Genomic DNA, 24,158 nt, shown 5'->3' on the forward strand with positions numbered 1-24,158 from the left:
CAAGGTACATGCCCTTGACGAGAATTGAACCCAGGACCTTTTAGTCCGTAGGCTGAACCAAACCCGATTTCGGCCAGACCCAAGGATTTTTGCAACAGCTGGCTAATGCCTCACATCACCCAGACCTGCCAGATGAACTTACCATCTCTCTTCATGTGAGGTCAAAAATTAGGTCCCTCCAGGAAATTATTTCAGGGGTGATTGACTCTTCAGGTTGAATGTAAACGCCTTGCTGCATCCCGGGTCTCAAGCTGTAAGACCATATTTTAGCCAAGGATGTGCAGAGCAGTCAAACTGCAAAGTTTCCCAGATTCTGGTCCCATGTAGATTGGACATGGATGTTACAGATAAGAAGTTGAAGGGCTAGGAGGACCTTATTAAGTGGAAAATAGCACGTCCTAAGAAAATAGTTTATGGGGCTGAGATGTTCTTGGTAAGCTCCATCGGGGACTAAGGGAAGCCTGGTAAGAACTGGTAAATCCTTGATGTAGTGCCGCGAATAGGATGACTAGGATTGCCTGGATACAAAAGGAAAGGAAGGCTGGTGCCAGGGAAAACCTTCCCAGCGGGACAAGGCCCAGAGCAACTGGCGCATCTTGTGTCCTGTGAAAGGGGACTTTTCAGTGCACCAGCCGGAGGCCAGGGGCAGGCAGCCCTGAGGGAACAGGTGGTGCTGGTGCTGGCAGCGGCTGCACGTGCCTCACCGGCGTCACCAACAAACGCCTATCGTGCACCGTGAATGTCTTCCTCTCCAGGTGGTCAGATCTCCCTTTCTTTTCCCTTCTTGGGATGTCTAGCCACTCGATGGAGACTCAGCAGATTGCATCTAATACGAAACAACCAAACAGCCAGGCATATGGCTGGCCCTGAGGTGTTTCAGTTGCATTCACATGACATTTCTAATGGGAAGGTTTATAGAACGTTGCACTCTACACACGACGTGTTAATATCGGAAAGCAGACTGGAGCAAGGAACCCCGGGGGTCTGGACAGGGGGCTGCTGACTGCCCTGCCACCGCCTTCCAGCAGACATCTGGCACCGACATGGGGTCAGGAGCCGAAATGCTCTGATGGGCTGTGAAATGCCTCCTCATGCATGTGATGAACTTCCTCTCAGCTCCGGGCTTCTCCTTGTAATCCGGTCTGTTTCTCCTGTGAAGTTTCTGAAGGGCCACATGCTGCATTTGCTGCGTCTGCCCGGATTATGCAGCAGCTCCTGGCGAGTGCGCAGAAAGAGGGCCTGGTTGCAGCTGCGCTGGTTTTCTCCAAGGGGCCTGGCGGCCTCTGTCCTGGATACGTATGTGAGAGCAGAGGGGGAGGTGGTGCCAGAAGCCCAAGGGCCTGTTGCACTGCAGGTTTTTAAATCTGTTTCCACTGATCCTCTTGTGCCAGCGGCGACCTGAGGTAGCCCCAGTGCCATGCAGGAAGCGCCACACAGCGAACATGTGTTGGAGACGCTTCATGTTTGTGGTCGCATTGAACCCTCCTTATCTTGTGAGATAAAGACTAAGTCACAGACAGGTTAGGTCACTGCTCAGGGTCACCCGATTGGGACAGACAACATGGGGATTCATATCTAGGCCGTATAACCCCAAAGTCCCCACCCTCACCACCATAAATATTTTTGGTAAATTTCGTAGACGGCTCATAATCCTAGCTATTTGGGCAAAGCATTGGGCAAGGAGTAGGGAACTGATGAACTTGATGGTCCGACTGTACTGTACATGAAGTCTCTGTTTCGCTGGGCTGCTTGGTGGGATACGGTGACTGAGAGCACGGGAAGAGTTGTCTGTACCCATGGTGAAGCGGAGGGTACTCAGATATTGTTCCAGCCCTAACCGTGGCTTCATCCATCATTTGAGAAGGTGCCCAAACTCTTGACTCCTCAGTTTCCAGTGTGAAATAGGACATAAGATACTTACCATCTGTTTCCCTTTATTGGGCCATTAAGAGAGTTAGTAAGATAATCATTTTGCATCATTCAAACTCCAGGAAAGGAAAGTATTGTCCAAACAAAGTGTCTGCTCTTGGACACAATTTATCTTATAGTCTGCATAATTAGGGCTATAAGTCAAAGTCAGCCAGCCAGCATTCACCAAGTGTCCATCAGGCATGCTAGCACCTACCTGGGTCGCTCAGTCCACCCATTGTACAATAGCATGCCAACAGGGCTAAAGAACAGACATCTGCTGCATGCAATCCAGGTAGGACATCAGCCATCTCTGGGTGGATGTTTTATCCTACTGGGGGTTAGATCACAAGAAAAGGAAAGAAAAAAAATTTCTGTTAATTGCCACCCTTTTGGGATGAATTTGTGGCGCAGTCACACTTCACGGACATGCCACAGGGCATCACGCAAAGTAGTTCACACACATGGTCCAGGCTCTCAAGGAATTTATCCTCAAAAATGTCTGCATGATGATGGTTGGCTTGTGTCTTCCAAACAGGCGTTGAAAGGAGACGCATCTATGACATTGTGAATGTGCTGGAGTCCCTGCACCTGGTCAGCCGGGTGGCCAAGAATCAGTATGGCTGGCATGGACGGCACAGCCTGCCCAGAACCCTGAGGAACCTCCAGAGGCTGGGAGAGGAGCAGAAGTACGAGGAGCAGATGGCACACCTCCAACAGAGGGAGCTGGACCTGACGGATTATAAACTTGGAGAACGTAAAAAAGATGGCTGTGCAGATCCCCACGATCAACAGTTGCTGGATTTCTCTGAGCCCGACTGTCCCTCCTGTGAGTTCCTTGTAACCACATGAGTCATAGCAGAGAGACAGAGACTCACTGCTGAGATGGAAAGTGCCAGATTGGCAGCCCTGGAGGGAGGTGTCCTCTTACTCTCTCCGCTGCAGAAAGGCAGACAGATGGCTCCCCCACTGGGCTGCCCACTCATCCTCACTGAAAACCTGTCTGCTGGCAGGTCGCTTGGTGTTGGGTGTGTGGACCGCAGATCGCTAGCAGAGCTCCCATTCCAGATTGACAGCCCCATGCTGGTTCCTACCCTGTTTCCCCGAAAATAAGACAGTGTCTTATATTAATTTTTGCTCCCAAAGATGCGCTAGGTCTTATTTTCAGAGATGTCTTATTTTTCCAAGAAGAAGAATACGGTACACATTTATTGTTAAATGAAAATAAAGGAAATTTATTACCTGTATACGGTACGGTAGTACGGTAGTTGTCAACACAAACCAGACAAACTGAATCCTACAGTATCAAGAATTTACTCATTTATTCAATGACAATCATCTTTTGGAACATCATCATAACAATCCAATTCCTGAATTTCCTGGTGAATTTCTTGTGACTCCATTTCTTTCAGAATCAGTGGATCAAATCTCTCATGTTTAGCCTAGGGGGGCCTTATTTTCGGGAGGATGCCTTATATTTCACTCAGAAGGAAACCTGTAAGTAGGTCTTATGGATGTCTTATTTTCGGGGAAACACGGTATTTGTGAGCCTGTAAGGAAAAGTTGCTTTGGAAGGAGTTATTGTTACAATGGTATTAATTTTTCAAGTTGCATATTGGAGTAGATTCTGTAGAAAAGAACCCCGTTAGCAGCAAACGTTGATTAGAAAGATAGACATTGGATGCAGAATTTTTTTAACTTCCATCTACATTGGCCTTCCCCTCCCGACTCATTTATCCTCCTCCTGTCTTAACCACGGATCCTCATCGTTCTCTCCCTACTCCCTCTTGCTAAGACGATAAAGTGCAAGTATCACGCACGTTTCACTTGCAAATTTAAGAAATAGGAATGCAAAGGTGGGCCTGGTTTTCATTCAGTTTACTGCCTCGTGCCTTTTAGTTCCAGCCCGTGAGCCAGTTGTATCTTAATAACCAGGGGAGACGGCCATCTGTTGGGATGGTTTGCCTGCCATCCTCCGCAACACACATCTCATCAGTTCTCCTGTTTAGTTACAGTTTATTTGTGAAGAGAAATGGAAGAGGTGGGCACCTGCTGTGACTACAGCACATTCTGGAAACAGACATACAGTACCTCAGAGCCAGTATGGGCCTGGTTCCAGACCTCCGCAATAAAGCACGTTGTAGTGGAGGGTTCTTGCCTTCGATTTGTAAAAATTACAGTATCTGTGAAGTGCACTAAACGAGGTTAGTATTGTGGGCACAGAGAAATTAAAGTGGAATCCTTGCCTTTAAGGTCAGAGTGGATGTTTGAAAGCAGTTTCTCATCCCTACCCTATTTACCCCCCTTTTTTTTCTTTTTTTTTTTTAATCCTCACACAAGGATATTTTTCCATTGATTTTTAAAGAGGGTATGGAAAAGAGAGGGAAAGACAGAGAAATATTGACGTGAGAGAAACACATCTATTGGTTGCCTCCTGCACGTGCCCCAACCAAGGTACGTGCCCTTGACCAGAATCAAACCGGGGACCCTTTGGTCCAAAGGCAGACGCTCTGTCCACTGAGCCAAACTGGCTAGGGCTCTACCCTATCCTTTTCTCCTCCCACATCAGTCCTGGCGGAGAATCGCTTCAGGAAAACCACCTCCTGCTTTCTGTTCCACACAGTGTGAGTGTAAGGCATTAAGAGTGGATTAACATTCGCCTTTCAGAGTCTATTCCTTGTCTTTATAAGTCTGTGACTGTCCAGAAGGCCTCTCTCTGTAACAAAAGTGATCTTTCCGTGCACTAGCAGACTTAGATCGTTCTGGCAAACTGTAAATACAGTCTTTCTTGTGGTAAATTATCTTTTTTGATGCCTTTGTTTCATTCCCTTTGTAGCGTCTGCAAACAGAAAAGACAAGTCTCTGAGAATCATGAGCCAGAAGTTTGTCATGCTGTTCCTCGTCTCTAAAACCAAGATTGTTACCCTCGATGTGGCTGCCAAAATACTGATAGAAGGAAGCCAGAATGCGCTGGACCATAGTAAATTTAAAAGTAAGCATCCTCACCTAAACCCACCTCACCAGCACAGGAGGGTGGGATTCATACGGGGATGTTTTCTGCCTCTGAAAGTAAAAGAATAATTGTTTTTGGAGAAGCGTACTCCTTTCTGCATCTCAAAGTCCTTGGTGCTGTGAGAGGTGAGTCAGTCACATGCTGGATTCCCATTGAAGTCCCCTTGGCAGCTAGAGCGGACGGTGGAAGCAGAATGCTATCCGCAAATGCAGGTCAGGGTGGGTGTAAGATACTTCGCACTTCTCGTTAGTATCGCAGCATCCAAGTCAGAACGTCTGAGTTTTGTTTCCCCTTTATTCCCCACCCCCTGCTTACTCTTCTGATGGGTGGAGAGGAAAGGTGTGTACAGGTAAGGACCAGCGGAGTGACCAGAGTAGGGAAAGGGTGGTGGGACATGGCTGCGGACAAGGAGGGCGTTTCCGAGTTTCATACTTTTTGTCCAGCGTGGGTCCAGCGTGGTAGTCCATTCAAAACTACCAACAGCCATGAGCTCAACCTTACCTAGTTGTTTGTTTGTTTGTTTGTTTCCAGCTGGAATTAGAGCCACCCTGTGGGAGAAATTACTAAATAAAATCTAGCTCTCCCACGATTGGAAAGAAGATGAATGCTTGCTGTTTCTAGACAATAATCAACACTTCTTTGCTTGATCTTAGCCCTGAAGTCAAGTGGGTTTCCTACCTGTAAATTGATTTCTTAAATAGAAATTACTTTCTGGGCATCAACCTGCTTATTCACTGTGCTACCCCCCACTTCTGAATATCTCTTCCAGTCCATGCATTTTCAGATGTGTCTCCCCAAACCTCTTAAGACTCAAGGACTGTGCATCCCACCCCCTCCCCTCTGGGTGGCCAGAGGCCGGGACTTCAGGTGAGGAACTGCCTGTCTTCGGCACAGCGGTACCTCCGAATCCTGAGCCGGAACACCTGCGCCCAGGAGTGCTGCTTTGCAGGAAGCTCTGGGGATTCCCTGTCACATTCACAGCCCAGCTGCCTGGTGGAGCTGGTGCCACAGCCTCCTGCTGGGAGAAACTTGGGCAGGCGTCCGACATGCCACACGTCAGAGTCACACTCACCGAGCCTCTAATTACAGCCCGCTTCCCTCCCGCGGGTGCTTTTGCAGTCCTGGCACTCCCTGCTTGTCTTGTAAAGGTGTGAAGCTGTGGAAACAGAAGGACACCCTGACCTTGGTCTGTGGCTGCAGATACATAAATCCTGGGTGATTTCATGACAGAGCCATTGGTCGTTTCATCCCACCCACTGCTCTCCCCTGAGGTTTATAGGATGGCCAAGAAAAAAGTACCTGTCACGTAACTACCATGTAATGGTGTCGCAGGCAGCATGGCCGTACTGGTGTTTTATGTCTCCCAGCAAAGGTACGGCGTCTCTACGACATCGCCAACGTCCTGACCAGCCTGGCTCTGATCAAGAAAGTGCACGTGACGGAGGAGCGAGGCCGGAAGCCGGCCTTCAAGTGGATCGGGCCTGTGGACTTCGCTTCCGGTGGTGAGGCGTGGCTTTGTTAGGGGCCTGTTTTATTTAAAACCCTACATTTCTAAATCCTTTTATAAATCCCACGTCTGCTACAGAGTGAGGCCGATCTTCTCCCCCATTTTCCGTTACCCAAGTCACGTTCAAATTAGACTGTGGTGTCACTCTTGGTAAAAATGGCCCCTAAATATAGTATGGATGCAATGAACACCTTTGTCTTTATCATTTATTTCAAAGGTTACAAATGTCAATTTTACTAAAACTAGAGCAGAAGAGGGTATTATCTTCTACCTATTTCACAGGTAATAGCTGAGCAATTGGGGACTGGATCCTGCTACTTTACATATAACTAGGCAGTCTGAGTAAAAGCCATTAACCTTTTTAAATTACCCTTGCAATTTTGGAGTTAGTGGTATGAATTCCTGCCACTTAACCCAGGCCTATAGAAGTTACAGCTCTCTACCTCATGGTAGCACATTATTCACTTAGGGTCTAGATCAGTGTTTCCCAAACTTCTCTCATGATGAGAATCACCTGGTGGAGTTGTTAAAACACAGATTCCTGAATCCCAACTAAGAAGTGCTAAACTAGAATTTTTGGGAACATATAGGTAAAATTGCATACCTAACTTAGTGCTCTGTATATAACATCTGTCTTAGAGCACTAGTTAAGTATACAATTTTACCTATATATTCCCAAAAATTCTAGTTTAGCACTTCTTAGTTGGGATTCAGGAATCTGTGTTTTAACAACTCCACCAGGTGATTCTCATCATGAGAGAAGTTTGGGAAACACTGGTCTAGATGAAACCACTTGAAATCTAGTATAACTAATTCCACCCAGCAAGTACTTACTGAGTGTGGACTGTGCATCTGCCATGAGAGACTTAAAGCTGTATATAGCACGCCATCCGTGCCTGCATGGCATATACAACTTCGCCATTTTCTGTTGCTCTGCCTTTGGCTTCTCTTCATCCTTTCCCCTCTGAAGCCCTCTCCTCTTTGACACGAAAATATTCCGTTCCGCTTTCCAGATCTGTCCCAAATGTCAACCCCTCCATAAAGCTTCCCTCCTCACCCAGAGCGGAGAGTCTCTCATCTGACCTACTGCACTTCAGTATTATGCTGTTGTACTTGGTGGTGCTGGTGGGCCCTGCTCCGTGGGAGTGTGAGCAGAAGAGGTCTTTTGTTCCTCTTCGATCACATGAGTTCCCAGATCCGTGCCTTGCTCACTTCCGTTGGTTAATGAGCCTCTCCTGGAGTTCTATCATTAGCACTCATTTGAAACTTAAAAAACAATCCAGCCAAAACCGGTTTAGCTCAGTGGATAGAGCGTCGGCCTGCGGACTGAAAGGTCCCAAGTTGGATCCTAGTCAAGGGCATGTACCATGGTTGTGGGCACATCCCGAGTAGGGGGTGTGCAAGAGGCAGCTGATAGATGATTCTCACTCATTGATGTTTCTAACTCTCTATCCCTCTCTCTTCCTCTCTGTAAAAAAAATCAATAAAATATATTTTTTTAAAAATCCAGCACTGTACACGGTGGTAGTGGTGCTGTAGGAAATCAAAGGATTTGGGGTAAGTTCTGATGGACTTTTAGGTTTTGAAGGGATGGAGAGGTTTTTAGTTGGAGGAACCGATACCTAAGCACGAGTCTGATGCGGGTGGGAGAGATCAGCCCTCCTGGTCTGAGTGGAGGGCACAAGGCAGAGGGTGACGAGGCATGGTGATCCGCTGGGGCAGAATTTTGGTGGCCTTCAAAGGTCAGGCCAAGACATTTGTACTGATACACAGACTGCGTGACAAGGGGTCTTTGGTCTTTAGATGGGTTGAAAGAAAGGAGGGGTTCGAGGGTGGTGGTATCATTGCAGAAAATGAGGTAGTTGGGGAAATGAGCTGGAGTTGAGAAAATGAGTTCATGTATTTGCATAACCAGTGGGACAGCAACTGGGGGAGCTCTGATCTTAGAGGAGGGAAAGAGGGCTTGGAACCAGGTCAGGAACCTTAAAAGTAGTGTACCTACCCTCAGAAATGTGATCCTCCTCCTGCATTCCCTAGTTTCTTACTGATATCCTCATCATCAGCTCTGCTGTCAACTTATCAGTGCACATCATAGTGACCAGTCATTCTGGTCGTTTCAGTCACTTAGGTCTTTATTATATAGATTAATCATGTATTATCATTTAACAGTAGTTTTTTCCTTTTATTACTAAGAAGTATTCCATTGTATGAATATATAATTCTTCAATCATTTACATGTTGATGGACATTTAGATTATTTCCATATTTTGGCTATTACAAATAAAGCTACAATGAATATGCATGTAGCCCTAGCCAGTTTGGCACAATAGTTAGAGCATTGGCCTGCACACTGAAGGGTTCCGGGTACTATTCCCATCAAGGGCACGTACCTCAGTTGTAGGCTCCTCCCCAGTTGAGGCCCTAGGTGGGGGGTTGGGCAGGAGGCAACCAATTGATGTGTTTCTCTCACATCAATATTTATCTGTCTTTCCTTCTCTCTTCCACTCTCTCTAAAAAGCAATGACAAAATATCCTAGGATGAAGATTTATATATATTCACACACACACACACACACACACACACACACACACACACATACACACATGCATATACACTGAGTAGCCATATTATTATAATCTCTGAATGCATAATAATCTGGCAACTCAGTGTATATTTTATATAATAAAAGGCTAATATGCAAATTGTCCTCTCGACCAGGAGTTCGACCAGCAGGCTGGCCAACTACCCATGTCCCCTTTCCCTGGCCAGGCTGACCTGACCCCACCCATGCACAAATTCATGCACCAGGCCTCTAATACACACACACACACACACACACACACACACACACACACTCTCTGAGTGGCCAGATTATTAAGCATTCAGAGATCATAATAATCTGGCCACTCAGTGTATGTGCATGTACATTGTCCCCACTATTGAAACAGCTATTCCTTCTGCTCCTTTTGAGTGGTTCTCTCCCCACGGGTCCTGGGTAGTTTTCTCACCTATGCGAGCACTCCACTGCATACTCGAGGGGCTCCTTCCGCCCATCCCCAGCATCTCTTTCTGTATGGCTCTCCGCTCTCATGTCCTGCCATACAAACTCCAGCTGCCTTGCTTTCCTGGCCTCCAGCTCCATCCTCAGCCTGGAGAAACGTCCGGCTCTCTCTAGGCCCCCCTCTCTGCACCCCAACCTGGAAACCTTCTCCAGGCAGTGACCTGGGCGGTCATGGAGCTCACCTCACTTGATTCCTGGCTCTAAAGGATCATTGTCTTTCATGCCCTGATGTTCAGTGTCTTGAGAGCCGCTGGTTGATTTATCTATATTGTCCAATGTTCTGTTTTAAGAGGGGAACTCTGATCCCCGTTACTGTCTTGACCCATTTTTTTTTCTATTTGATTCTGTAATTTCTGAATTTCTAAAAAGAACATTTACTTTGTTTTTGTTATAAGAAATAGAAACCCATAAAGGTGATTTTCTTTTTCAATATTTGTGTGTTTTAGAGAACATAAGTATGGCTGGACCTTTCAGTCTATTTAATCAGTCTTATTAAAATGGACATGCTCGTCAGCCTGCGGACTGAAAGGTCCCAGGTTCAGTTCCAGTCAAGGGCATGTAACTTGGTCGCAGGTAGGGGATGTGCCGGAGGCAGCTGATCGATGTTTCTCTCTCATTGATGTTTCTAACTCTCTATCTCTCTCCCTTCCTCTCTGTAAAAAATCAATAAAATATTTTTTTTTAAATGGGCATGCTTTGAGCTTCTACATAAACAGCACAGAAGAACAGGGTAGGAATAACTGTCTGAGCAACAGCAATGGGGCCTATTTCTACCTAGAAATACAGTTTTATGTAGAAATTCTGTCCTGACTTCATATCGGCTCCTTGAAGCATAGAACGGGCCCCTCGGGCCCAGTCTTTTATTGTCCTTACTTTTCTGCAGCATTTCAACTACGAGGTTTCTGTTGCCCTTATTCCTTTGGTCACTGGGTAACGGGGCCTCCTACTGCATAAGGAATAATAAAGCAGTGGGATATAGAAATTTTTATATTCATTGCCTTAGAGCTATGGCATAAAAGACAGGTTTCAATTAACGTTAAAAATCTTAGAATATGCACATTGGGCTGAGCATAGCTGGGTTTTCCTTTGATACTCTACCCAAAGAAAGTATCTAAAATGTCAGCTCCCTTCCATTTGGGGGTGAAAAACATCTTGCTCTACTTTTATTGCAGGTTAGGTAATTTTAGAATATATATGGCTTTAGTCTCACTTTATAGCCCTCCACTAACTTTAAAAAAAATTGTACATTGAGAGAAATTGGGGTTTGAGAAAGGCTCATATAATTCTTTGGAGTGTCTTAGTTTCTCACTTATAGGGTAGCTCCATTACAATGATAGGCTTTCCAAGCCATATCTTAAAAGGGTAAGAGTCAAGTTGTCCAGAATTATAGTTGTGTAACAACACTGCCACGTCTCTTGTTTATGTAGGTGAAGAACTAGTGGATGTCTCTGCATCTGTCTTACCAGAACTGAAAAGAGAAACATACAGCAAAGTGCAAGCCTGTGCTGCACAGAAGCTGGCTCGCTGTGGCTCCTTCAACCAAGGTCCAGCTTCCGAGAGGATTCACAGGAAAGCGAACTCGGAACCCAGCAGCCCTTCCGGGCAAGAGCAAGGTATCTACCTGCCTTTACTGAACCCTGGGCTCCGCCAGTCCGTGCCGTCGTAGCTTTACCCACACCCTGGCAGTTCCAATCCAGTCCCGTCTCTGGGCCCTGCCTGCCTTTTCACTTACCTGAAGCGGGACAACTACTGGGGGTAGAGAGCTGGTGACTTCCCAGGGTGTGACCAGGGGCCCCTTCCTGGATAGTGATCCTTGTCAGCCCGGCAGATCAGCCAGCTTGCCACGGATAACTGTTCGATGCACCTCAAAAATGCATCCAACTTACTAGACAAAGCAGCACTTGTTTTCTTGTTCTTACCAATTCTTGATGAGACCTGAATTTAGTAGTAACAGCTAGCTTCTCAAAATTTCTCTCTTTGGCTCAAAACCAGAATAGACTTGAGATGGTCTTAGTCCCTGAGCTGTGAAATGCGTCCTTGCCATAAAAAACGGGTATGTGCACGTCTCTGGCTGTATTTCTTAGGCCTTCCTTTTCCTTCATAGGACCAGGTGGCTTCCTAGAAATTGGAAGTCTGGCAGCTATTTACCAGCAGCAAATAGAAGACAACTCACAGTAAGTCTTTTCGAAATTCCAGGTGTATTCTTCTCTGATTTCGAATGTTAACTTAGACTAAACTGAAATGCCACCCACCCAAAGGTAACTTGTAGCAATCTTGCTCCTAAGTCAGCCATTTATTTATTAAAATGTTCGTAAGTTTTCCCTTTATGCAAAACAATGTGCATGATAGAGCGTCAGGGACACAAAAGTACAAAAAATTATCCCCTGAGCTATGAAAGCTCATAGGGAAAAAAAATAAAAATAACAAATGCTCTCCAAAAGATAAATCACTATTAGTGTGACACTGAAAAATGATGCAACATAGTCTAGAATCACTTTGTCATCGTTGTAATATTGATATATGACTGCCAGGTGCTAATCCAGAAGTTATGTATATTAACTCATCTAATCATAACAATCTTTTTTAATCCTCACCTGAGGATTTTTTTTCCCATTGATTTTTAGGGAGAGAATAGAAGGAAGGGAGTGGGGGGAAGAGAGAGAGAAACATCGATGTGAGAGAGACACATCGATTGGTTGCCTCCTACACATGCCCCCACCAGGGCTGGGGACTGAACCCACAACCCAGATATGTGTGCTTGACCAGTAATTGAATCTAGGACCCTTTGGTGCATGGGCCGACACTCTAATCACTGGCCAGGGCTAATCATAACAATCTTTTGAGGTTGGTACTGTTATTCTCCTTTTATAGCAGTCACATATCAGAGGAAATGCTAAAGGAGGAACAAGAGACGTTTTTAATGACTGAAGTGGGAAGAAACAGATTCTGAGGCAGGGTCAGGGAGTGGAGGGACAGCAAGCTGATGAACGACAATGATTTATCCAAAAAGAATAGTGAAAGGAAACACCATTCAGAAGAAGAGCTTAGGGTGTTGGAGGTAAGTAGGCCGAGTTGGCAAAAGGCTTTGAAAGCCAGGTGGAAGGGTTTGGATTTCGGAGACAGATGGTGCAGATGGGGAAGACCATTCTGGCTGCTCTCAGCAGGTGGGATGGGAAGTAGAGAATGTCCTCTCGGTGAGCAGATCACAGAGCAGAGCATTTGCAGCAGTTCTGTCTGTGGTGCAGGCCTGAGCTGGCGCGGCCAGAGACGGAAAGCAGTGTAAACGGTGAGTCAGCAGGACCTGCCAGGGTAGGAGGAGGCATTGCAGAAACCCCTGGGTCCCGGTGATGGGGACAGTGGTGGAGAGGGAGAGACTGACGGCAGACGGCTGGGGGTAGGAAGGTGGGTAATGTGCTCAGTGTGGACACACTGCGATTCACAGAGCTGGGGAATAGCGATCGCTTACTCGGGGCGGGCTGTGGCGGAGAGTCACTCAGCGCTGCAGCCCGGAGCCCTCCGTTCATTCCCAGCACACAGCGGACAGTGAGATGGGGGGCAGTCCGGGTCTCAGTGATTCCATCTGAAAGGTAGTCGAAAGGTAGTCAGGAATCCCTGTTCTCTGTTTACCGGTTTCTAAAGGAGTTTCCTCATCTATTGCCAAAAATATACTGGACATATAAACATTTTGTTTTTAGTATTTGGAAATTTTTTTTGAATAAAAGACCAGATAATGTTTATAATCTCACATATTGATGGACCTTGATTTTGAATGTGTTACCTATAAAGTCTATAGTAATACTGAACAGAATGGGACAAGAATGATAGAAAAGAATAATTTTGTAGATAAGTGTATTTCCTCACTCACTGCCCACTTCATTTGTCTCTCAGAGGATTTGAGACGAATGGATATATCCTTGAAATCAAAGTTGGTCCAGTCTCTTAAGCAGCCCGGATCTCTCAAAGTGACTGGGCGAGAGGCCCCTCGGATGACCTTCGGCAGATTGCTTACCCTCCAAACCTCATCCCTAGTAAACTGCGGGGGGAATGAGAGTGGTGACTAATCCTATCTAATAAAGAGGGAATATGCTAATTGCCTGTCACACCCTCAAAGATGGCGGTGCCCAGTCCCCTCACCCCCCCTGGGGCAGCAGGCGCAGCACAGCCAGGCCCGCCCCCAGGAGGGTCCAGCCACTCTGCGCACCTTCCTGCAGAGTCCCCCAGCCCCCTCAGCCCCAGCCGCCCAGGGCCGGCCCGAGGCACGGGTAACACAGCGAGGCTTGGACTTCCAGCAGTGGCAGCAGCAGAGGTGTGATGGGGGTGTCACATTCCCCTGACGCCAGTTCACCTCCTGCCACTGAGGGCTCCCAGACTGTGAGAGGGGGCAGGCTGGGCTGAGGGACCCCCCCCCCACACTCCAATGCATGAATTTCCATGCACCAGGCCTCTAGTATTATAATTAGGTAAAGTATTATAATGTTATGCAAATTATCGTAGTACCCATGTACCTGGTAAGGAGTACCTGCTGGGTAACTGGTAATTATTAGATGTGGAAGAGGCAATTGAGGGGCCAGGATTAGCTCTAAACTGAGATCCTCCCAGAGTGACTCCCCCATTAGCCATCACACCACACACACCCGCCACCGCCAACTGTCCATCCTGGTTTGCCTGGTCATCGCCTCTGCGGGTAGCTTAGCTCACGTGTGTTCAGGGAATCCACTCTAACCCGCTCTCGCTTTGGTGCATCTCTTCAGAAAAGTAGAGTCAGGAGCTGGCAGAACGCGGTAACTCAGCGGTTCCTGTTACGTTTCTTTTTATCACAGGGGGAAAGCCTCGGACGGTGCGGGGGTGGTGCTTCCAACAAGCAGCCTGGACCCCGCCGCTCCCTTCCCTGTCCACCCTGCGGACTCGGAACCCTGTGCCAGTCCTTCCGCCCGCCAGGCGCCCTCCGCGCCTCACACGGACCCGCAGGCCTTCCCCGCACAGGGTGGTCTGAGCGGACAAGCAGGTGTCTCCCTGGCTTCCGCGGCCTCGGACACGGAGAGCCTGAAGCCAGCCCTGCTGGCCGGCCAGCCCCTGCTGTATGTGCCCTCCGCCTCCCTGTTCATGCTGTGCGGGAGCCTGCGGGAGGGCCTGCCCCCGGAGCCCGGGTCCGAGCGGGACAGCAGAGGCTCCGGGGTCCTGGCGGCCGCAGCCCAGAAGCCCGCAGCCCAGAAGCGCCGGGGTGAGGAGGGGCAGCCGCCAGGCGAGGAGCCGGCCGCCAAGAGACAAGGCCGGGGCTGCGAAGACGGCCCCCTGTCCCTGGTCATGCCCAAGGTAAGGGCGTCCGGGTGGGTGTGCTTAGGGACATTCCGTGACAGGAGCTCCTTCCTAACAAGGACACACCGAGGCTAATAAGCCACTGAGTCTGGCATAGGGGGTATTTCACGGGCCACTTGTACATTTAAGCCCTGAACTAGCTTTCCCCAAAGACCTTGCCATAAAGTAGTTCCGTAAGAAAAGTGATTTTTATAAAAGTCACACTTTGTATACAATGACAAAACGTTTAAAGGAAAAAATTCTACCCACAATGCCACCACACAGGCCACCACTGTTCACACGCCTGTCCGTTTCCTCCGGTCTTTCTCCATCCTTTTGTTTTTAAATGCATGGAGATCACTGAAACCGACTTAATCCAGGGCTCCCCTCAGTTCCAGAGTCAGGAGCGTGGGCGCTACTTCACTTTCCGAGTCCGTGCTCGGTCAGTTTCCCTCTCTGCTCAGAGATCCCGTCTCCCTCCCCACGGAGTGAAAAGAGCAAAAACGGCAGCTGCCCACGTCTGCCTCCGGGCGGCCATGCAGAGGTTAATGAGACGTGAGCAGTGGGAGGCGGACAGCAGGAGCGCTGGCACTGCGGCGGGTGTAGTGGGTAGCTGGGCACCCTTCTTGGGAATCAGTTCGTTACCTAAGGCCCTTCCTCCTGCCAGGGCGAACTTTCCTCAGTGTGCATGTAGCACGGGTTGCAGAACAGAAATGAAAGGCTGACTGGGATGTGCCCTGGATAACCAACACAGCTTCGGGCCTCACCGCAGTTCTTACCAGGCCCCTCAAAGACTGGTATCCTCACCCTTTCTGTGCCGGCAGCTGAGAAACTTATTTCACAGTCTGCACATCACGGCCAGTTTTCCATTGTGAAAATCTCCGCCATTTCTATGCTTCAGACGTGACGCTGGTCTTCAGACCATTCCTGAAGCGTGACTGAGCCGACAGACATGCACGTCACTGTTGTGCACGGCTGTGTCGGACCTTCCTGCCTCTCTGTTAGCTGTTTTGATAAAGCTGTCTCATTAAGATGTGCTGCTGGGATTGTGACTCGCTTTTCTGGTTCCCGCTTTGGTTGTGCTTAGAAATCCTCCGATTCCTCGGACGTGGCCTCTCCCGTGATGCTGGACAACAGGGCGTCTGTGTCCCCGGCTGACACGCACTCGGAGAGCCAGCTCCCAGCCGCGAGGGGAGCCTGGGGGAAGGCTCCAGCACGGGGCTTTGTGGCTTCTGAGTGGGGGAGTCTTCCAAGAAGCACGGAGGTCGGAAAGCCTTTGCGAGGACACGAAGGCACCGCCGAGCCCTCTTTGCTGCAGTGTCTTTACATGCCGCCGCCAGCCGGTAAGGGATGCCGTCATGTCCCAGAGGCCCTCGGGGTAATCGACGATCAGTTGGACTTTTAAATCTTGTTCTGTGTCGCCTGACTAAAGCAGTTCGTTGATGAGCCTCCCAGTCATTTGACTCGTTTCATCTGTGTCCTCCACTGATGAAACGACAGGAGAGGCTGCTTAGGCTTTCACCAACCTCAAGGTTAATGGGAAAATAATTATGCCAGGTGACTTTTTTTTTTTCTTTAACGAATTAAACTTTATTTGCTAAAAAAGCACAATAGCCCTGACCAGGTGGCTCAGTTGGTTGGAGCTTCATCCCATCTACCAAAAGGTTCTGGCCTCGATTTCCGGTCAGGGCACATACTTAGGTTCGATCCCACAACCTAAGTATGTTTTTCCTTCACATCGATGTTTCTCTCTCCCTTCTTTCTAAAATCAATAAGAAAACATATCCTTGGGTGAGGATTTAAAATTTAAAAAGACACAACAAATTTAAAAAAAAAATGATTCTTTTTTATAATTCGGCTGAGTCTGGCTGTGGTGCAGTGTGACAGTCGGAGCCAGTCGGCCACTGTGTGCCCTCGTGTGCTGATCTCCTGAATGTCCGGAGGGACGGAGCCTGTGACCAGCCTGAGGCAGGGCTGCAGCAGGGGGCTGGGTGTGAAAGCCACTGTTGTCTGTGGGAGCATCAGGTGCGTCTGCAGCCGCCCTCATTGGTAAAACAGCAATCATAACAGCACCTGCTTCTCGGGGGCTGTGAAAATTCAGTTCATGAGACTATATCTGAAGCTTTTAGAGGAGCAGTGCCTGACACTTAATGCATGCTGTTACCATTTTACCATTTTGAAGTAGAGCTGAGATATAATAGATACCTAATTTAGATATGCAGGGGTACATGAAGCCGCTCTGGATGGAGAGAGACTTAAATTGATTTTCCTCAAGTCCTTGTTCACAGGTAGGTAGGAACTGATTATTTACTCCTCTAGAAGACATGCTTTATTCTCTTAGCAAGTGCTTTGTGACAGTTCAATGCATGGAACAAAATCCAGGGCCATGGGCCCTTTGCCTCTGTGGGGCAGCCCAGGGATTCCTCCTCAACACACTGACAAGTGCACAGAACACAGGGATACAAAGGAAGCCAATTATGTGGAAACTGGAGGCCGATGCACGAAATTCGTGCAAGGGACTCGGCCCTCACAGCCCTCCCCCCTCCTCCTCGGCTTTATCTGGAAGGTCGTCCAGAAGGATGTCCGAAAGGTCTTTCAGCTGTCCGGTCCAATTAGCATATTACACTTTTATTATTATAGATACAGTTAGAAAAATATTTTTAATTATAGTAATAGAATTATGTGACAAAAAATCCAATACTCCCATAACTTAAAAGTTGTGATGAGCATAACAGTCTATTCAGAAATCTGCCAAAGCTGTAATGTTCTATGAATATGTCTGTGCTTTGTTCTAGTGACAAAGTCAAGGTACTAACACTGTTGTGTTACTCGTGATCTTAACCGAGGGGAATGTAAATTTCAGCTAGAAGGACGGGGAAGTAAAGATACAGTTTTTCCCATCCAAGTTCACATTACTCCTCCATTTTGATGCAGTGGTGCTCACATTGAAATCCCCCTCAGGAGATGCAAGCATGCACCCAGTTTTCAGAAATATGTGGTGTTTCAGCCAGAGCTGCTGCTGCAAAGAGGCAGTGTGAGCTGGGAGGGCACAGGGGAGGGGCTGGGAGGGCACAGGGGAGGGGCTGGCTGCTCAAGTTGATTTCCTGGGGGCATGGATGTGAGGGCGATCTGGCTGCGACATCTGATTTACTGGGGGCTCCCATTTGCAAGTGCACAGAGGAATTTGAGCTTGAATGGGACCTTCATGCTGACTTTTGCCTTGTTCTGCTTATTTCAGGATTAAATGGTCTCAATGTGCTCTTACCTGGCAGTCAGACCCCTCATGCTATGGGCCCCGCTTCGGGTCAGCTGCCATCCCTCGGTGTGCCCTGCATGGTCTTACCATCTTCGACACTGGGCCCATTTCCCGTTCTCTACTCTCCCACGATGGCCGGGCCAGTGTCCCCTGCCCCTGGCACTGTCCCCAACACGGGACCTGGGAATTTCCGCTTGCCAGGCCTTCAATCAACCCCTCATCTCCTCATCGGCCCTGCAGCCCTGGTTAACCCAAACCCCTCGGCACTCCCGTCGGCAGACCCTCAGCTTCAGGGTCCTCACTCACTTAACCAGAGCCCAGCAATGTCCAGACCCCACAACACCATCCAGCCCGCATCCCAGGTGTACGAAGGCCATCCAGGCTCCGTGGTGACATTGCAGCAGGTGAGTCCTGAAGTTTCGTTTGTTTGCACAAGAAAGCTCATCGCTCTGGGACGGGTGTGCCTGCGTCTCATTGGCCCTGGTTTTAGTCACCTGACTGCAGAGTGGAGGCTCCGGCTGAGGTTCTCCCGGCTTCCCCCATAGATCCGCTTACCTGCTTATAAAGTACAAAGGCCTAAGGCAGGAGGTTCGTGCTTTAAAGACAAAAATGTTTCTTCCTTTTTTTTTAATCTGAGGAAACTATTTTAGAATTAGTTCAGGTAAATTTTTGATGAATGCTGAATGTTCAGATTCTCCAAGTTTTCATTTCGTCAGGTCCATAAAGGAGACCACCCTGAATTTTAATTGTACAGAAACGAGAGAAACTTCGGGAATGTTGATACTGACACAAGATTTTTAGCATCTGTCACTTCTTAAAATGCAGTGTTTAGGAAGCATCTATATGCCTACACACTCAGAATATATGCAAATGTACATAGATAAGTGAATATGATTAATATAAATTAATCAAACTGTATTTCTCCCCCAACTCCATTTATTCCTCAGTCAATAAGTATTTGTTGAATTCCTATCAATTCCTAAACATTGTTTAGAATGATTGCTTTCTCTCTGAAAGAAAGTTATGTCGCAGCAAAAAAAATATTTTAAACATGTTATTCAGAGATTCAGAAGTTTAGCAGACGTTGAAATAAACATGTTGGTGTTTTAAACAAGGCTATTACAACATAACATGTACTTCCTGATCACCAGTTATGTGCCAGGCACTGGCTTAGGCAGTGAGGTGTAACAGTAAACAGTAAACAGACCTGCTCTCTCAGAGCTTGTCAAGGGAATAAATGTTTAACATTTAATAGGAGAGGATAAATATCAGTAAAGAAAAAGAGCCAAGAAACATCCACTTACTATTTGCCTAGCATGCTCTAAAATAACTTACCAGCATTATCTTGTTCAGTGTTTACAACCCTCTAAGGCACATGTGTCAAACACAAGGCCTGCAGGCCAAATCCAGCCCGCCAGGCCTTGCAATGTGGCCTGCACCGCGCTGTCATCACTGCACTCCGCTGTCAGTTTATGACATTGTCAGTTTATGACTGTTCAGTAAACCATTCGGCCCGCGATTTAGGCTGGATTTTAGATTTTGGCCCCTTCTCTGATTGAGTTCGACACCCCTACTCTAAAGTCCGTACTTTTATCATCCCCATTATATGGATGAGTAAACTGAGGGACATGCTGGTTAAATCATTTGCCCAAGGTCTCATAGCTAACTATGGCCGAGCCCAGACCCTGGCTCCAGGGGCCACGCTTATAAATTCTTTGTTAGGCTGCCTTTCTGCACACAAGGTAAGCTTGCTTCCAGTTGTGGTCAGGGTTGAGGAGATAAATCGCATGAATGCGATAGGAAAGCAAAGACGAGGGAACGCCTGCCCAGGGATCATGACGACACAGGACTGGGCTTCCAGTTCAGAGACCGCGAACAATTTGACTTCCCTTCTGAGTTTATTTACTCTCCTTTTCTTTTCTAGTCCCCGACTCCAGGGACCCCCAAGAGCACCCGACACACACATGGTGAGACTTTCTTCAAGACGCCCGGCAGCCTTGGAGACCACGTCCCTAGGAGGAGAGAGAGCAAGCCGTTGCAAAACGCCAGCTCGGCGCAGCGGAGACTGGAAATACCCAGCGGCGGTGCCCCCTGACCCGGTGCCGGCCCAATGGCTGCCTCCGCCCCCCTGAGCTTCCCCGTCTGTGTCACAGGCCACGTCCCGGCGCCGGGGCGGGAGCAGAAGGCACACCATTGTACCTCTTTCACCCGCCGGTCCTCCGGTGAACTTCCCATCACCGTCCGTTCTCCTGAATGTCACGGTCACCAGCGGCGCGGTTAGCACCAGTGAGCGCCCAGACTCCGTGCCTGGAGTCACAGGGAAAGCGCCCGCCCGCTGACTTGTGGTTTTGCTCCAAGAATCCTCTGTTTGCTCGAAATAGATCTGAAGGGGCTGCTGGAGCCTGTGGTTTCCCTAAAGGAGGGGCCTGTCTAGCACTTAACCAGGGTGGGTGTCCCTAACCGGCATCCCACTCGCCCCGAGGAGATCTGTGGTTGGTGGGAGAGCCTTCCGTCCTGCAGTTCGAACGGCTCCGGCTTCCGAGGCTTCGTCAGGAAGACAGCCTCCACTGCGATCCTCCCTGTCATTTATTCTGTTCCCGGGATGGGCGCCGTGCAGAAAGTTTACAAGTCCAGCAACAGCAACACATGCTTTTCAGGGTATGACGACTTGAATGTTTGTACTTTTCCCCCATAATTTGCCCTGCACTTACTTTACAGATTACAGGTAATGTGGATAATGTTGGTACACGTGACAGAATGTCAAGACCCAAATAACTGTGAACGGCACACCTGGCTACCATGGATGTGCTAACCCTGTCTGGGCACACGAACTGAGATGAACTACAGCAGCCGAACCGCTGCTTCTCGGTAACTGTGGGCAAAAAACCCCTTACGTGTTCACTGTCCTCCACTACATGCCCCTGTGGGGTGCTTTTTTTTTTTAATTTAAATATTAAATGTCAGGTATGCATGCCTTCTAGCAATTAATGTTCATTGAATAAATCAGGAGGGTGGAATGTAATTGTATGGGGAATTGGAATCTGAATAGGACCTTTTGGTAGAGTTCTGAAGAATTAGTGTAGAAATTGATAACAGGACAATAGGTGATTATTTTTTCTTTTACTTTTTTGTCTTCAGTTTGGAAGGGTAGGAGGGAAGTGGACACAGGTTGTTTTGTACCCAAGAGCATTCAAACCAGAGTTGTTTTCAGGGGACAGAAAACGCAGGGCTTATAGTTCAGCATGACTGCGATTCGGGAAGCTGTTATGCAGTATTCCTTTGTCAAACCGGATTACTTCAGGGTTTCCGTACATAGCCGGACTAGATCTTTGTATGCTAAATTTATTTATCTTAACCTCACTCCTGTTGCTTCAGATTAAATAAGTCCCTCCCTCCCTTCCTCTTTCTTTATTCCTTTCTCTTCTTTTTAATTTCTATCTTAGATTTGGAATTTTGGTTTAGGGTTTTATTTTATTTTTATTTTTGGACCCAAAATGTTATATGAAAGAATAAAAATATTAATTTAAGAGACTCTGGGAGTCTGGGTAAAGTAGTTTTATATTAATTACCGGATATTATTAGCCTTCTTACCACCATAAGATTTTTTTGAAACTAAAAGTAGGTAGTTAGAACAAGTAAATTTGCTACCATATAAAATTTTACTAACACTAAACTTTTAAAGTTTACAAGATGTTATTTTTCCCCCTTTTTTATAACCTTCTCTGGAGTTCAACAGATAAAAATGTTCAGTCATCCACCATTGCATGGTAATGACTACCTTGAGTGGATATGATGAGTTCCCTATCGGAACAAATAAAAACAGGCCTTTTCAGGATTCCGGTATATACACCTGTACAGGGGGTGCAGGTCAGAGCTGTCCTGCTGGGGACTGTCTCCAAATACTTTCACTCGAGAGGTCTGCATTTAAATCAGAACACAGACTGATTATCTCCTCTGTCCTTAGAAGTTCCTCACTTTCACTTTACTATCTTCTTTATAAAAAAATTCTGTTCATGATAAACCACATAAACCTCGGAGACTTCAGTTCTTGAGGGGTGTTAGGAAGTAACCCCATAAATGGGAATATCATGATTCTGTGACCATACTTAGCTATAGAAAGCTAAGAACAGGTGCCTTTTGTATTCAGTACCCACATCATAATGTGGCCGTGTGACATGTGAAAGCAGTGTGGTGGTTTCTGTCCAGATGATGCATCTGTTTCTTACAGAGCCACCAACTCTGTGATGCTGCTGAGCTGGACATGGGTGTCTGGGGCCGTGACACGGCAGTGGCAATCTTGAGTGTCATTGTATGATTTAGTAAAAGAAAAGAACAATCATTGGTGATCCTACTAAGGAAATGCAGCTCTGTGTTGGCACTGAGGAGGGTGTGTGCCCTGCACTGTCCAGGGTTTGTGAAACCCTTTCATTCTGGTACAAGAGTTGGGGGTGTAACTTTTATACTTGAATCTGCGTACCAAGTTTACATGTCTCAATTCCTTTGTGTAAGGTGCTATTTCTGTATTTAAATCACTTTTTCCTTCCGGGTAAAGCTGCTTTCTGCTTATCTTATTGCACTGCTAGTTTTATGTAGGTATTAATTTTATTGCTGCTTACTGCTTTTGTTTTCATATTTAGTTTTTTTTTTCTAATGGCTATGTTATCTATGTTATGTAGCTGTTTACTTGTAACTTACTACATGTAAACTGATTTTCTTTTTTTAGAAAAATATTAGGCTTTATAAAATAGCAATAAAAATTAAGAGATGTTAGTATGTTTGTTGGTGGATTTTTTGAGCGCCGTCTTCAGGAAAACCATGACAGAGACAGGATAGCCAACAGGCCTTAAGAAACCCAAGTCCGATGTTTATTCCGAGACTTTCTGGTGGTTCCCAAATGCCAAAACCTACTGCATCAGGATTACCTGGGAGCTTGGAGGATGAGGGCTGGTGCTACTAAGCTTCAGAATGCTATCTGAGTTAGAATCTCTGGAGGTTTGGAGCTTCCAGATGATACTCATGCTTATGCAATAGTAAGAATCACAGGCGAATACAGACCAAAGCCTAAATGTTTCTCAGTCTAGCAAATGCCCACCTTTAATTTAAAGCCAAATTCCACTGTTAACCTTCACTTTTTATTTTATTTTTATTTTTAATACATTTTTAGTGATTTCAGAGAGGAAGGGAGAGAGGTAGAAACATCAGTGATGAGAGAGAATCATTGATCGGCTGCTTCCTGCATGCCCAACACTAGGGATTGAGCCTGCAAACTGGGCATGTGCCCTGATGGGGAATCGAACCTGTGACCTCTTCATTCATAGGTCAGTGCTCAACCACTGAGCCATGCTGGCCAGGTGACCCTCACTTAAAACAAACATGTTTTTATTGATTTGAGAGAGAAACTTCGATGAGGGAAAGATATCGCTCCGCTGCCTCTGCACACCCCCAGTGGGATGGAGCCCTTGCAACTCGGGCATGTGCCCTGACGGCATGGAGCCTCTAACCTCTTGGTGCACAGGGCAGTGCCCAACCAACTGAGCCGCACTGGCCAGGGCTGTTAACCCTCACTTTTATTTTTTTATTTTTTTTTAATATATTTTTTATTGATTTTATACAGAGAGGAAGGGAGAGAGATAGAGTTAGAAACATCGATGAGAGAGAGTCATCGATCAGCTGCCTCTTGCACACCCTCTACTGGGGATATGCCCGCAACCAAGGTACATGCCCTTGACCAGAATCGAACCCGGGACCCTTCAGTCCCCAAGCCGACGCTCTATCCATTGAGCCAAACCAGTCCCTGCAACCCTCACTTTTAAATGATCTTCCAAGCAGGCTTAATCTGATTTACACTAACTCATACTCCAGAGTCAGTTATGTTACGTTGTTGTTAGTCTCCCCTGCTGGATTGTGAGGTGCTAGAGAAAACAACAGCTTTAAAATCGCAATATCCAGCTCAATGCATGGTACCCCAGTAGAAGCCCCCAAAGTGGTGGACAGAACCCCATGACAGGGTTTTCCCCTCTGCCAGAGTCAGCTTGTGCCTCCCTTGTTGTACTGTGATCTCATCTAACATGTCACTTCTTGCTCTTGTCCCTAGTCTCACAAGACACATAAAACAAA

At 47.2% G+C, this 24,158-nt stretch overlaps 1 protein-coding gene across 2 annotated transcripts in view; it reads left to right on the plus strand.

The window, feature by feature from the left end:
- E2F7 (E2F transcription factor 7) overlaps positions 1–22,793 on the plus strand; it is a 37,171-nt gene extending 14,378 nt beyond the window's left edge. For both annotated transcript variants that reach the window (XM_084876281.1, XM_084876282.1), the window contains exons 5-13: positions 2,447–2,737; positions 4,745–4,900; positions 6,289–6,423; positions 10,918–11,103; positions 11,595–11,664; positions 14,311–14,803; positions 15,873–16,128; positions 18,024–18,445; positions 19,966–22,793. In XM_084876281.1, coding sequence (XP_084732407.1) covers positions 2,447–2,737; positions 4,745–4,900; positions 6,289–6,423; positions 10,918–11,103; positions 11,595–11,664; positions 14,311–14,803; positions 15,873–16,128; positions 18,024–18,445; positions 19,966–20,136 — 2,180 coding nt within the window. In that variant the 3' untranslated portion in view covers positions 20,137–22,793. The remainder of the gene's footprint in view (positions 1–2,446; positions 2,738–4,744; positions 4,901–6,288; positions 6,424–10,917; positions 11,104–11,594; positions 11,665–14,310; positions 14,804–15,872; positions 16,129–18,023; positions 18,446–19,965) is intronic.
- The last annotated feature ends 1,365 nt before the right edge of the window (positions 22,794–24,158 follow it).

The sequence above is a fragment of the Pipistrellus hanaki genome (assembly GCF_964339955.1).
Source record: "Pipistrellus hanaki genome assembly, chromosome: 3".
NCBI classification, from domain to species: Eukaryota; Metazoa; Chordata; class Mammalia; order Chiroptera; family Vespertilionidae; genus Pipistrellus; species Pipistrellus hanaki.